We start from the raw sequence: 15,000 nt of genomic DNA, 5'->3' as shown, positions 1-15,000 counted from the left end.
TGTATTTGCAATAGATGTGTTTTACTGGACATACTTCATCATGGGACATTATCCTTGTAAGAAAAATACAGGTAAGAAAACTGACATGTCAGGGTTGTCAGGTATGGTTTCTGTTATTTCAAGGTTAATGTTTTGCACATGTAAATGCCCAAGAAAAACAATGATACCAAGTTTCAGTGTGAAAACATTAGAATGAATATGTTTGAAGTACTGTATTTCAGAATCATATTTCATAACATGCGATCTAATAATGTTTTGGTGTCATTTTTTATGGTAGGTTTTAATGTGTGCCAATGTTTTTTAAGTTCATTTTACATTCTAAATAATTGTGCATGCAGGTGTTTTTCTTTCAACTTTCAACTTTTATGAAATCGTTTTCATATGTGACAGTGTATTGTGGTATATTTGCTTTATATATTCATAAATTAACCTGTGGGTTCATTTCTGTGATTTATGAATTCATGTAATTCTGCACTTTCCTGCGTAAATTGCATTGCAGACTGCAGCTATCCAATGCTGTGGTCTCTCCCGGCCAGTCAGCTGCAGCTAAGGGGGCGGGGCTAGGATGGGCCCCCTGGACAAAGCAGCTTACTGCTGCAGCTGGTTTGGGGGGCCAGTAGTGGGTAACGCCCCAGTGCAGTGATGGGGACTTTGTTTGGATGGAGAACTTGCCATCTTAGAGATGAGATGTGTAAACCAGGCATAACACTGAACAAAAAATAATGTTCTGTCCTTACTATCTAATCACCCCCAGTTTTGTTAAACAATATTATCCATTACAATGTTATCCATTTATACAGCTGGATATTTTACTGAGGCAATTGTGGTTAGGTACTTTGCCCAAGGGTACAGCAGCAGTGTCCCAGCGGGGATCCAGCCGGCAACCTTTCCCAACCTTAACCTTAACCACCCTGCTACACAGCCGCCCAATTTTCTTACTGTCTTCTCAATTCGCATGGCATTCCATTGTATCTATCGACCACCAGCATTAGATAGCTAAATGTTCATAATACGTCATCGAAACACCAGCAAGCTGGCCAGATAACACGCAGTCCTGAGCTGAAGCTGGAACCTCAAACTCACAGCCTACTCAAACTCACAGCTTACAGTTTACACCGTTAAACCCCGCAGTGAAGGCGTTTCTCGGTATACGTCTGATACACTAAAATGCAAATATGCCGTTAAAGCCAGAGGGTATGAATCTCAAACCAGTCAGGATCAAAAGCAAATTTCTTCTGAGTTTCGTTCTGCAGTCATTTTCCACGTTTGAACTTATATAACTTCTGAAAAAAATTATCAAACGCGCTTAAGTAGTAAACAAACATCGTTTCATAAAACATATAAATATGACCTACAGTTGTAAATTACTGTAAAATTTGAAAGTACGTTGTGGATGGACTTTCTCAGCTGTAGGTGGGTATGTAGGTTGTATTGTTTGCCACGAATCAGAGTAGAACATAATCAGAGTCATCTGATTATGTTCTCCTTACCTGAATCGTCTTACGGTTGTATTCGATTTCAGACTCGTTTAAAAAGAACAACATAACCGAAGTGGTGTAAAAAGCATCCCGATGCGCTGAAAGATGAAGAGAATAGGATAACAACTGCAGCTGCAGTCCGGATGTTCTGCATTTGTTTTCCTGTTTAGGACGCCAGATGAGACGAAAAGTTTGGAACAGATAATTTAGTCATGACCTGTGGCCTGTTTCAAGGGTGTCAGGCTAGTTCAGAGTTAGGTTTTACTCATACTCTTAAAGATAATTGGCTAGTTAGTATAATTTCTGTGGACTGCACAGGGCATTTTACGCCACAATAATAGAGCAGTTCAAAAAACGCGAAATATGTGCTTGGTTCACTGTCATTCTTGTAATTTATTGGCACCTGCTATAGGAACCTGCTGTTCTTCATAAATGGAAGTGGAATGCAAGCAGACCGAACTCAGTCTCCCTCCGGTGGCTCAGACTGGCAGTGAAATTAAGACCAGTCTAGCAGGTGGAGTTACCCTGTTTCCGGAATTATACCATCACACCAACCACCGATATGAATTTCAGGTTAGGCAGCATAATGTTCAACTACTAGCTACCGCATTTCTAAGTTGTACGTCCCTTGTAATTTAATTTAAAAAATAAATAAATAAAATTAAAAAGAAAAATTCCCTATTGCCAGCTGTTAGATTCATTTTACATGTTCTACATTTTCTGTAAGTGTCTTCTAATTAATATTAACTAACCATGCTCAATCTTATGCTTTTTTTTTGGTTTGTTTTCAATGATGTTTGAGGCATGGAAACCCAGGTGGATTTATGGCGGCTTAACCCGCATTATACCCGATCTGGCAACCCAGTTTAAAAAAGGAAAGCGGAAGCGCAAAAAACGCGGCAATATTTGAGCTCCAGGACCGCTGACAGACCAGCGCGCCAGACCGCCTCACCGTGCACCGAGTCTCCGGCAGCAGCTCCCAGGTGAGGAGAGAGCATTTCGGGAAGCCGCCTCACCGTGCACCGAGTCTCCGGCGGCAGCTCCCAGGTGAGGAGAGAGCATTTCGGGAAGCCGCCTCACCGTGCACCGAGTCTCCGGCAGCAGCTCGCAGGTGAGGAGAGAGCTTTTCGGGAAGCCGCCTCACCGTGCACCGAGTCTCCGGCGGCAGCTCCCAGGTGAGGAGAGAGCATTTCGGGAAGCCGCCTCACCGTGCACCGAGTCTCCGGCGGCAGCTCCCAGGTGAGGAGAGAGCATTTCGGGAAGCCGCCTCACCGTGCACCGAGTCTCCGGCGGCAGCTCCCAGGTGAGGAGAGAGCTTTTCGGGAAGCCGCCTCACCGTGCACCGAGTCTCCGGCGGCAGCTCCCAGGTGAGGAGAGAGCTTTTCGGGAAGCCGCCTCACCGTGCACCGAGTCTCCGGCAGCAGCTCGCAGGTGAGGAGAGAGCATTTCGGGAAGCCGCCTCACCGTGCACCGAGTCTCCGGCAGCAGCTCCCAGGTGAGGAGAGAGCATTTCGGGAAGCCGCCTCACCGTGCACCGAGTCTCCGGCAGCAGCTCGCAGGTGAGGAGAGAGCATTTCGGGAAGCTGTGTTTCTATTCTTTTTCGTGGGCTGCTGTCTGTATTGTTCACGATCGTTGGCTCGGCTACCTGCGCAACCCTGTCATTTTAACATGTTTGTTAGTTTCGAATATTAAACCGAATCCGAGATGAGATATCACATAAACCGGCTGGATTAAAACGCTCATCTACCGATAGGTCTCATTCTTCATCACTTTAATCGTTAATGTATGCGGATATTCCATGGAGATGTTGAACTTCGATTTGAACAAGAAGCCTAAACCAGAGAGATATCATATTCACTTAGAATTTTGGAACCTATGGACCAACAAAAGTACAGTCATTTTAAGCGAAACTATACCCTAACAATGCCATACACACGGCATGTGAATGTGTGTAAAACGTATTGTAAACGCATGGATAAAATAAAACATAGCACGTAGTTAATCATAATTTGTTGATGCAGTAAGTGAGCGCGCATTTGCCCGGCTTTGTCTCGCCATATGCTAGCGTGAAACAGCCTCAATACAATTAAGTGGGAGTTAGCGCTGTGACTTTGTTCTGTACGCAGTATGTGGCTTGGATTTCCTCTCGCAGAAATGTATTGTTAGTAATGACTAGGAGGAAAATTGAGTCGCTGAGCAAATCCGCTTTCTCATCTTGAAGTTCAGGTTCACGCCGCTTCCCTTTGCGCTGGATTTAGCGCGCTTTTAGCGGGCGAACACTGAAACAGCCCAAGATATAAAACTTTGTCATTCCTGTTGTTATAGTTTAGATTATTAGATACGCGTTGGCCTAATTTACGTAGATTATTTTAGGTTGTTCGATATGATGACAGCGTCAGTGTGTTCCTGTGATGGGTTAGGCTGTTATTTAGGTGTACTGTTACTGCCGTCAGGTTCAATGGCCGGACTATCTGTAAAATGTGCCGTCCGTGTTCCGAGCCGAGTGTGCTGGTCATTGTCGCCTTTGCACGAAGAAACATCCAAGCACTCGGGATTCAAACGCTCAAACTACAAAAACTACATTACATACTGTGCGAGCATGTTTTTGGTGTTTTTATGTGTTATGGATGTTGCGTCATGGAGCAGTCAGTTCGGGGGAGGACGCTATAAAAAAGAACAATGACACAGCTGGGGACACTATCCATCAACAACCCACCTGAAAGACCACAGTGAAGCTATAGCCTACTTCAGAGCAACGTACTACAGTGATACTCAGTTAGCTAGTGCCAGCTAGTGGTTATTCTTGGTACCGCTCACAATGTCTCCTCAAACGGGCACATGTATTCAGCGTTAGTTGGGGATGGCGTGTATGCCTCATACCCCATGGCTATACCCCATACTTATAAAGCGAAAATTCCGTACAAAGCTAACTAAAAGCAACGTATCTTCATATTTTACTTGTGGATTTCGACCGGCGTTCGTTGTTGATTTGCTAATTGGGTTATCTAGGTTTACAAGAATCTTAATTGTAAACGTGATGATCGTATAAACTTATTTGTAACTTATTAATCATTTCACACCATAACAATATCCGTACAACAGCAAACGATTCGAGCCGTGACGTGTTTCCTCCATCACAACACTCAGTGTTCGCTCACAACTGTGGCACTGGGACAGGGGAAGTGTGGTCGCTAAGCGGTTGGTAAGGAAGTGATGACATCGATTTGAAGCGCCCTTTTAACGGTGGTGATGGGGGAAATTTTCCATTCTCTAGATTAACTGCATGAAATCGCATGTATTCCCGTCTGTAATGGCTCGTATCGCCTCTGATGTCCCCTTCAGTCCCTTCAGAGATTACTGATAGTGGAACAGACGAGTTCATCGTTTTAATTATTGTAAGCAGGTGCTGCACAGATTTGCTGATCTCAAAGATTCATATCATTCGCTGCAACCAACAGATCAGCCTGTCCGCGCAATAATATGAAGGTGCGTGTGTCGTACTTAGTCTTGTTCAGGCCGCAATATGATAATATTTTAAATGACGAAGGAGAGCTGGGAAACCGGGGAGGGAATGGGAGAGAGACAGGATAAAGGGAGACAGGTTTACCGAGCAGTTAAACTGTCAAAATTGTAAGGGTGAGTTATTCGCTTCCTTTTTTGAGAGGGGTGCTTGCGCGGTTCTAAAAGGATCGGAACCAGTCCCCGGCACGAACAAGGTTGACTTTTTGTTATAAAAATTAAAAATGTATTTTTTCATGGTAGCCTGCTTTGTATCTAAAATGGACCGACATAAATTTCAGTTTAACTCAGTTTACACCTTTATCAAAGTATGGGATACGTTTCTCTCTTAAAAGCTGTGACGTGCAGTTACTGGTTAGACGCCCAGGTGTATTTCGCCACTGTCTCGGGAAAAGAACCACCCTGATAATGCCGTGATCTCCGGATAATGAGCCCCAAACGTTATTCTCGCACAGTAGCACTGATTGTCCCTCCTCCCCTCCCTCTCCTTACTGACGCGCTTTTGCGTCGTTACCGAAGCGCATCTCCGGGTTTAGCCACCACAGCACACGTGGGTACGCGACAGATACCTGCGCGATCATTTTCTCCGCCGAGGTTTCAGTAAAACCTTTGGAATTTGCTGTCCGATCTTCACATCCCACCTGACGTCTTCATCAACACAGCAAAATGGAAGATCAATAACATCAGAGATACATTTCCCGCTAGAAGGTGAGAGTACTTTCGTTACATGACCATGCGGTAAAATGGTAGCTGTCGGAAGAAGCTGGCCATCCCCTGCTAGAGGACTCGCCACATTGGCGTAGACCCAAAGCCTTCTGTCGGTTGTGTTTATTCGGTTAATTTTCCTCGTTAAGGTCGGGTGTCTGCTGCTTCGTAAATCACTGACAGAAAGCGAGCCACAATGCCACTCTTGTTCCCTCTCTTCGCCCATCTGTCTGTGTGAGGGATTAAAACAGAGACCCTTTTGTACGGGGAGGAGGCTAGCTGGCTACCCGGCTGCACGGCTTCCCAGCTCGGAGAGAATATTACTACAAAGACTGAGTGCGGTAGCTGGATAACTGGCGACCTCACCATTAAACATTCAACCATTTAACTTAACAGTAACCTGGCAACACCCTGCTAGTGAACTAGTCATCTGATCTGAGTCAACAGCTTGCTATGTGCCCGTCATTTATTGTAACCTATCCCTTTGCGTCGCCGATCAGAATAGCATTTATAGGCTTAGAGAGGAAGACGGACACTTCTTCCTTCTGGTAGGAAATGTATTTAGCTCGTTCCCCGAGCCATGGCTGCGTTCGTTTACTAGTTCAGCTTTTATTCGAGTGCGTGGTGATCGGTTTCTGGAGGTAAAAAGATGGCAGGGTTCGCTGCCTCTCCCTCATCACCGCAGAGCAGGTGTTGCGCAGATCCACTCGGGTACGCGGAAATGCGCGGAACACGTGGCACGTGGGGTAATTGGATCGCGCGAGTCCCCGGTCACCTTGCGTGACCTTGCGTGACCGTGTCGCTGAACCAGGTCAGACGGCCTGCCTGAGTCATACACACCGATGTGACGTCATCCGGAACGGTGACGATCCCCCGGTCACAGTGATTGTCGACGAGGCTGTAACTTGGAGTGTGAATGTATTGCACTCTAAATATAAGGGATTTTACATTCAGTGCAGCTGGAAAAACGAATCCCCCAGGAAACGCATTAAGACCGATATGCGTGAATGAACATTTAAGTTCTGTCAGTTGTTATTAATTGGAAATATCGTAGTCATAGTGATTTAAAAAAGTTGTTTGACGAGAAGTCAGCGTGTGGATATTATATACTTATTGGACAAGGAAATGAAACAGACTTGCGTAGCTTCTATTTTCACATATTTCACATTAATATATTTTAATGTTATTTACCTCATTTGGCTGAGTTACAGCAGCAGTGCCTGACATGAGATTTGAACCTGTGACATTCCGGTTGAAAGTCCAGTTGCTACAACCTTATGGGTCTCACACTGTCCTCTGAAGCTCTTCTGGTCCATCCAGACCTTAGCAGGCTGGTTCTGTAGGAGTGTCTGGAGATGTCATCCGTTCCCATGAAGGCCTGAAGTGGAGTCCCCTTCCCCACAAACGTGACCCTGGCCCCTGCAGGCAGAACTGTGACGATCCAGGCCACCACTCCTCCAGCGAAGATCAGCTGGTTTCCTGTTCTAATGCCTGGGGCTCTGATGAGACACATGGCTTTGTATAGAAAGAAAGAGGCACTCTTCCATCGACCCCTAAAGCAGGAGAACAACTACAGCTTTATGGCTCTAGCATCTGCCTTTTGTTTACACATCAACATACAAAGTACATCTTACTGTTGTTTTTGTGTATGTACATATATATATATATATATATATATATGAACCAGCCTGGTTCCAGCTCTACAGTGGGAAAGGGGTATAATGAGCCAGCCTGGTTCCAGCTCTACATTGGGAAAGGAGTATAATGAGCCAGTCTGGTTCCAGCTCTGCAGTGGGAAAGGGGTATAATGAGCCAGTCTGGTTCCAGCTCTGCAGTGGGAAAGGGGTATAATGAGCCAGCCTGGTTCCAGCTCTACAGTGGGAAAGGGGTATAATGAGCCAGTCTGGTTCCAGCTCTGCAGTGGGAAAGGGGTATAATGAGCCAGCCTGGTTCCAGCTCTACAGTGGGAAAATGGTGTTAGTGAGCTAATCCTGGTTCCGAGGACAGGGACAATCGGGTTTAGACTGGCGTGCTAGTCTCAGAAGCTTGAGACAGACACAGTGACCCTGAGAGAACCAGCTCTCTCTGAGTGTGTGTATTTGCTTTGAAAATGTCTCCCAGGCCACTTCCTCTGGTCTGCATTGCCATGGAGATGTGGGGTTAAATTTCTGTGTGACAGTTAGGCCCTTTGCTTTGTTTCCTTTACCGTTGTAGTAAATGTGGTGATGTCAGGCTTCCTCTGTTCTGATTTCCTCTTCCTGTCCGGCCTCTCTTCAGACAGTTTGTGCATTTTACCTTCTCTTCAGCATCTCTCTCCTGATATTCCTACGGTCATTGAACTGCGTGTCTTACTGTATGGGATTGACTTAGCTGCTGTGGTTGCTTTGTGCTCCAGTCTGAGAAATATGTGTGTGTGTGTGTGCTCAGGTAAAATGATGTTCCACTTTGAAATGGACTGCCAGGAAAGCAGTGGAGAGCTAGCTTTCTGAAATATTGGGTCAGGGAATAATTTTCCATTTTTTTCCCAATTGGCCTGCATTTTCTACTTGGTTTTATCTTATTCCCTCTGGAAAATGCACTGTGCTATATGTACAGTGCTTTATGACAGTCTTGACTGTAAAAATACACTATATTGCTATAAGAAATAAAATTTGAGTAACCTGCTGAACTTGAAATGACACCCTTGTTACCTTGAAACTGCCTGTAGTTTCTTGCAGTGTGGGTTGTACACGTGCACACGCGCGCACACACACACACACACACACACACACACACACACACGTGCGTGCGCGTGTGGCACTATCTGTTGGATTGAGACACAAAGTGGGTCATAGCCCGCTGTGTCCATTAGATTGTAAGACTGCAGCCGATTGGTCATAAGCAGCAGAAGATCACCAAGATGATCTGTGAAGACGGACAGATTTCTTTCTCTTTCTACCATGTAGCTCACATTTCCATGTCCAGTTTTGCATTGCAAATGGCTTTAATGCTTTCTGAGGAGGCTTCCTCAGTTATCGGCTAAACACAGAGACATAGAACAGCTGTAACAGTTTCACATCTTAGAAGTCACTAATAGCATTGCACTTTCTGTGTTTAAACTGAATATGGCCTCGCCCTGAAGCCTTGGTGACAAACTGCAGTAGTTATGCAGAGAGCGCTATGCAATAGTAAGTATTTCATGTTTGTATTTCATTACTATGTGATTGTGGTGTATAGGGGGAGTTATATTGGGTATAGAGAGAAGTACTGTAATGGTACAGACTCATAGAAAGGGAGTTGTATTACATTAGGCACACATGCAGAGAGAGAAATATCACAGGATGTTCATCTGTTATGGTTTCTGGTGCTCTGCTGACCTGTTGTCCTTGGAGCTGGTTTCCAGCAGGAGAGGAGGAGGAGGGAATTGCAGACTGTGTGCGTGCGAGTGCGTGCGTGTGCAGTGGGAGGATGTGCTCTGGCTGCGGGGGGTGGCACATCCTGCCGTGCTGGAGCACTGTGTGGGCAGTATCCTGCCCCGCTGTTGGACGCTGGAGCACTGTGTGGGCAGTATCCTGCCGTGCTGTTGGACGCTGGAGCACTGTGTGGGCAGTATCCTGCCCCTCTGTTGGACGCTGGAGCACTGTGTGGGCAGTATCCTGCCCCGCTGTTGGACGCTGGAGCACTGTGTGGGCAGTATCCTGCCGTGCTGTTGGACGCTGGAGCACTGTGTGGGCAGTATCCTGCCCCTCTGGACGCTGGAGCACTGTGTGGGCAGTATCCTGCCCCTCTGTTGGACGCTGGAGCACTGTGTGGGCAGTATCCTGCCGTGCTGTTGGACGCTGGTGCACTGTGTGGGCAGTATCCTGCCGTGCTGTTGGACGCTGGAGCACTGTGTGGGCAGTATCCTGCCGTGCTGTTGGACGCTGGAGCACTGTGTGGGCAGTATCCTGCCGTGCTGTTGGACGCTGGAGCACTGTGTGGGCAGTATCCTGCCCCTCTGTTGGACGCTGGAGCACTGTGTGGGCAGTATCTTGCCGTGCTGTTGGACGCTGGAGCACTGTGTGGGCAGTATCCTGCCCCGCTGTTGGACGCTGGAGCACTGTGTGGGCAGTATCCTGCCCCTCTGTTGGACGCTGGAGCACTGTGTGGGCAGTATCCTGCCGTGCTGTTGGACGCTGGAGCACTGTGTAGGCAGTATCCTGCCGTGCTGTTGGACGCTGGAGCACTGTGTAGGCAGTATCCTGCCGTGCTGTTGGACGCTGGTGCACTGTGTGGGCAGTATCCTGCCGTGCTGTTGGACGCTGGAGCACTGTGTGGGCAGTATCCTGCCCCGCTGTTGGACGCTGGAGCACTGTGTGGGCAGTATCCTGCCGTGCTGTTGGACGCTGGAGCACTGTGTGGGCAGTATCCTGCCCCGCTGTTGGACGCTGGTGCACTGTGTGGGCAGTATCCTGCCGTGCTGTTGGACGCTGGAGCACTGTGTGGGCAGTATCCTGCCCCTCTGGACGCTGGAGCACTGTGTGGGCAGTATCCTGCCGTGCTGTTGGACGCTGGAGCACTGTGTGGGCAGTATCCTGCCGTGCTGTTGGACGCTGGAGCACTGTGTGGGCAGTATCCTGCCCCTCTCTTTGCTCCCTGCTCTCCTCAGGCCTCTGTGTGTGGGACCTGTTTCTCTCTGCTGTAAGAAGGGGCCTTTTGCCCTTGATCACGGCTTCAGCCTGCTGTCCTGACCGTGGCCCTGGCACCAGTGAGGTGAAACCCACCTGCTTACGGTCTGACAGCCTGCCTCTAGAGGCATGAGCTTTACAGGGATATCCGTGTACTGACACACAAAGCAGGAAAAAAAAACAAGAAGCAGGTTAGGACAAGTTAAGATCGTCCTGTTCCAGTGTGTTTTTGTAAAAAGGAGGGGCGCCGTTTCAGGAGTGGAGGGGGTTGGGGGGGAGGGAGCAGCTGCTCCAGAAATAGCCGACCCCCACAGTGAATGACTCCTACAGACACAAAGAGCGCCTGTTTACCGCGGGGTCAGGCTAGCTGAGCCTAAAGCCCTGTGACACCACAGCCCCCCGCTCCATAATCTTGCGCAACGACCCCCCCCCGCGCCTTCAGCCAACCTCTGGCAACAACAGCGAGTGAGAAGAAACTTCAAACTCTCCTGAAATCTCACAGAAAAACAGGAAAATTTATGCCTGTGGCTTACAAAGGTTTGAGTGAAGGCAGCCTGTGTACACAGATGTGCTGGTAGGTGAGTGGGTTTAGCGTTCTGTTTTTAAACACTGCACCATCGTGGTACACCAGTCACTCATACTCTGACGGTACGTTTTGTGGTATGTGTTGTTATCTGTTTGTATGTGGTGGCTTTGTGTTTTTAATGCCTCCCTGCTGCAGTTGCCTCTCGGGTTAAGTAAAGTTTATTGAATTGAATTGAAGTAGCTTCCTAAGGTGTTTAAGCTGCCCTGTGATATGCGTGGTAGTGTTTAGTGTTGGAAGCATCACCTTTCCGCTAACAGGAATCCCGAGCTAGCAGAAAGAGTGATCAGCATGAGAAGTTATTACAGGAGAGCACCGAATGCTGAAATGTCGATATCCACAGCACTGCTGTCAGTGCTGTAATAACAACCTATAATGACCTTGTAGGTCGTTATTTTTTTTGTTTTGTTTTTTTGTTTGAAAAACAGTTTTCATATGTCACTTCATGTAGTTAAAGTAAATGATCGGTATGAATGAGGTGAAGGGATAGGTTTGCGGCTGGCTCGGGTATCCTTCCTGACATGTTGTTTGCGTTGTGTAGCTGTGTTCAGTTTTAATGAAGTCATTGATGTGCTGCTTATTGGCGCTTGCTGGTGAGTGCCAGTAATTTCCTTCTGTTTACTTGCTGTAGGCATGGAATTATATCCTCTTTATAATCCCAGCACCGTAGCCAAGCCTGGGGACTGCAGCCTGGTAGGGACATTAACCAGGTCCACTGTTTTCAGAGCTCGGTAAAAATAAGACTCTTGTGTTACACTGTCAGTTTTTAATGAACAAAGTTGATCATTACAGTTGATTTATGGAATCGTTTCATTACTATCAGTAAAATGCAGTACAGTGAAATATTTGCTTAAAGGGGTTTTCTGTAATTATTCAGCTAACTAAATGAATATGTCACCATTTATGCAAAATGTGTGTGTGTGTTAGATATGTCTCTGATATGAGCCAATCCCATGTGTTTCTGAACAGAAGAGCTAAAAGTTCTTCTTATGAAGTTATACTACATGTACAGTCTAGCGAACATCAAGTGTTTTTATACTTACAGGTACAGTATATTTGGCATAATTACATCAATAATCACACTTGCTGCAAAAGTGACAGAAAGATGGAGTCTTTAGTCTGAGCCGGAGCTGAACCTGGGTGTGAGGTTCTGTAAACTGGGTCATAAAATCCTGCGGTCTTTTACAACAAACATTTCCAAATGTGAGAACAGTTTTAGTGGTCTAATCTTCAGAGTTGCACAGCAATGCAGGTTTTGGTAATTTTTTTACAGTCTGTATAGCACAAGTAGCTCAATCTCCTTAGCTTCACTGCCCAGGGCTGTCATTTCAGGGGCTTGAGATCATGCGTGTGGATACAAACTGGGTTTGAATTAAAACTCGGTATTGAATATAAGCTGGATATTTCGCCTTGCGCTGGCTGCCTCAGTTCATTACAGTAGGTAAACTTATTTAGTAAAACGGTTTCAAAAACACGCCTGATACATAACAATACCACAGGTCACACCTGTGCAGTCTGAAGACTCATCTTAATGATCAGACATTAATACCAGCCTGTTTAAATATACGTTAAGCCATTGTGTGTTTTTATGAAGGTGGTATCTGTACTGAAAATAAATATTACCGCGTATGAGTGTGAGTGAAAATGCCGGGTTTTACTGTCAGGACGAGCTGCTCAGGTGGAGCTGTGGATGTGGCCACTCTGCCGGTCAGGGCTGCGTTCTCCGGTGCTGTTTTGGTGATGTGGGACTGTCCGGTTGATCAGCCTCACCTGTTGTATGAACCTGTATGACCTGCCTGAGCTTTTAGGCCAACCTCGCCAACCCCCGCACGCACTGTTGCATCATGGGAGACGACCGTCACTGTTGGGCTGTTTGGTTTTGACACCCCGCTCCCCCTCCCTCCGCAGACTGTTCTGCTGGAATACGGTGAGGGTTGGAGATCTGAAAGCCGTTCATTAACAGGCACAAACATCACAACGGCGTGATGTCATCTGTGCGGTCCAGGACTTGCGTTGCCTAGAAACGGGCCACTCCTGCTTGTTTGCATCTGACACTTGATCTCGGCGGGGACTGAACTGACCACTTAGTTTGCAGGATTCCTGCTTCAGTCTGGAACAGGTTTTAACATGCAAACCCCTCCCTCCTCCCAGAAGCCACTGAGAGTGTTTATGCAGTGTGTGTGTGTGTGTGTGTGTGTGTGTGTGTTCTTATCCCTGTGGCTGCCTGTGACCTTGTTTTTGTGGCGGAGGGGAGTGTGAAGGTTGGGCTCCGTTTGAAGTGGCTCTGTGGGGCGGGGCTGCATGCTGTACCTGCTGGGATTCTGGGAAAACGGTCCACTCGGCCTCGCCTGCCCCTCTGTGCCTCCGGCAGGCTCTTTGTGTTGGGTGACGGAGCGCACGTGTGTCCCAGCATGCCCCGCACGTTCGCCTGTCCTGCCTGAGGGGGTGTGGCTCTTCCGCCCCCAGCCGTCAGGACGGCCCCCTCTCCGCTGGAGTGAAGCTCAAACAGGACGTGCTCGGGTCACGTTTCAGTTACATAGAAATATTGGACCCGGAAACTCGAAGGGGAACTTGCCGCTGGGTGGATGATAAGGTAAAGCCAGGCTGCTCTGAGATTGGAGAGGCGTTGTGTGTGCGTGCCGGACGTGTTTGCCTTTATTTAGCCCTGCTTTTGACTGGTTGCCAGCTGCGTGCGTGTGTTGGCGTCTCGTACACGCGAGCTGAGACCATGCGCTGAGGCTCCTTCGTGTTTGTGCACAACGTCCAGAGGAACGCCATGAAGCCCAACCAGCGTGACCTTTAACCCGGATTCCACTGGGGCTGGGTTTTGGAATGTGCAGTAGAATCTCTCCTTTGCCTGGTGTAACCTGAACAGCTGTATTTCTGCCCCCAGGTGCAGCTGAACACAGTACAGGATGAAGGCTCGGAAGGATGCTCCGGTTGATCGGTGAGTTTTCTCTGCACTGTGCCCAGATCAGTGAGCCTGGCTCCTGTAGAAGCAGGTGGGCTTTGGCCCTGCAGTGATGGCACTCTGAACCCTAACGCGGTGTCCCCCCCTCCTCTGGCCCTCACAGCTTCTGGGTGGTGGGGGTCATATTCTTCCTGCTCGGCCTCGGAACCCTCCTGCCTTGGAACTTCTTCATGACCGCTACCATGGTAATGATGCTTTCCACCCACAGTCAATCAGCCAGTCAAACTAGTCTTGTCATGTCATCAGTGGTCTTGGCTGAGGAACTGTCACAGTGCTTGATAGGGAGCCACGTTACAGGGGGAACAGCACGGGTTACAGGAGAAGGTGCTGTGTTACAGGGGAACAGCACGGGTTACAGGAAAAGGTGCTGTGTTACAGGGGGAACAGCACGGGTTACAGGAGAAGGTGCTGTGTTACAGGGGAACAGCACGGGTTACAGGAAAAGGTGCTGTGTTACAGGGGGAACAGCACGGGTTACAGGAAAAGGTGCTGTGTTACAGGGGGAACAGCACGGGTTACAGGAAAAGGTGCTGTGTTACAGGGGGAACAGCACGGGTTACAGGAAAAGGTGCTGTGTTACAGGGGAACAGCACGGGTTACAGGAAAAGGTGCTGTGTTACAGGGGGAACAGCACGGGTTACAGGAAGTGAAATTAAACACCTCAGACAGGACAGTTGGGTCAGTACATGCGTATCATGTCCACAGTCACAGCAGAACTAGTCCAGATAGATCACTCATGAAATCTGAGCTTTCTTAGGAAGGATAGGAATGAACGTCAGATCAAATTCAGTCCGTTTATGGTGCTGTCTCCGTGATCTCAGCATTGTGCTGAGCGTGTCCAGTTTACCCCTCCGTCCCGTGTTCATCCTCTCCCTCGTGCCCTCCATCCCCAGTACTTCCAGGAGCGTCTGAAAAAACCAGAGGGTGTGAACGGCACGGACGCCGTCCATAAGGAGTACCACTTCAACAACTGGATGACTCTGCTATCCCAGCTGCCCCTGCTGCTCTTCACCTTCCTCAACTCCTTCCTGTATCAGAGGTGAGGGGAGCGGAGTCACGGGGAGCTCCGGACGGTGTGATTGGGCTCTCTATGAGGA

At 48.0% G+C, this 15,000-nt stretch overlaps 1 protein-coding gene across 4 annotated transcripts in view; it reads left to right on the top strand.

The window, feature by feature from the left end:
• The first annotated feature begins 5,340 nt into the window (after window positions 1-5,340).
• The window catches only part of LOC118775536 (equilibrative nucleoside transporter 2-like), a 21,414-nt gene continuing 11,754 nt past the window's right edge, over window positions 5,341-15,000 (top strand). Inside the window, exons 1-4 of one of the 4 annotated variants that reach the window (XM_036525496.1) lie at window positions 5,341-5,706; window positions 13,826-13,879; window positions 14,007-14,088; window positions 14,797-14,942. In XM_036525496.1, the coding sequence (XP_036381389.1) occupies window positions 13,848-13,879; window positions 14,007-14,088; window positions 14,797-14,942 (260 nt within the window). In that variant the 5' untranslated portion in view covers window positions 5,341-5,706; window positions 13,826-13,847. Of the gene's footprint in view, window positions 5,707-10,618; window positions 10,928-13,825; window positions 13,880-14,006; window positions 14,089-14,796; window positions 14,943-15,000 lie in introns of those variants that run through there. The other 3 variants (XM_036525497.1, XM_036525500.1, XM_036525499.1) reach the window with 3 other exon arrangements.

This window comes from Megalops cyprinoides, chromosome 3, assembly GCF_013368585.1.
Source record: "Megalops cyprinoides isolate fMegCyp1 chromosome 3, fMegCyp1.pri, whole genome shotgun sequence".
Taxonomy (NCBI): domain Eukaryota; kingdom Metazoa; phylum Chordata; class Actinopteri; order Elopiformes; family Megalopidae; genus Megalops; species Megalops cyprinoides.
This window is presented reverse-complemented; position numbering and strand designations above follow the sequence as displayed.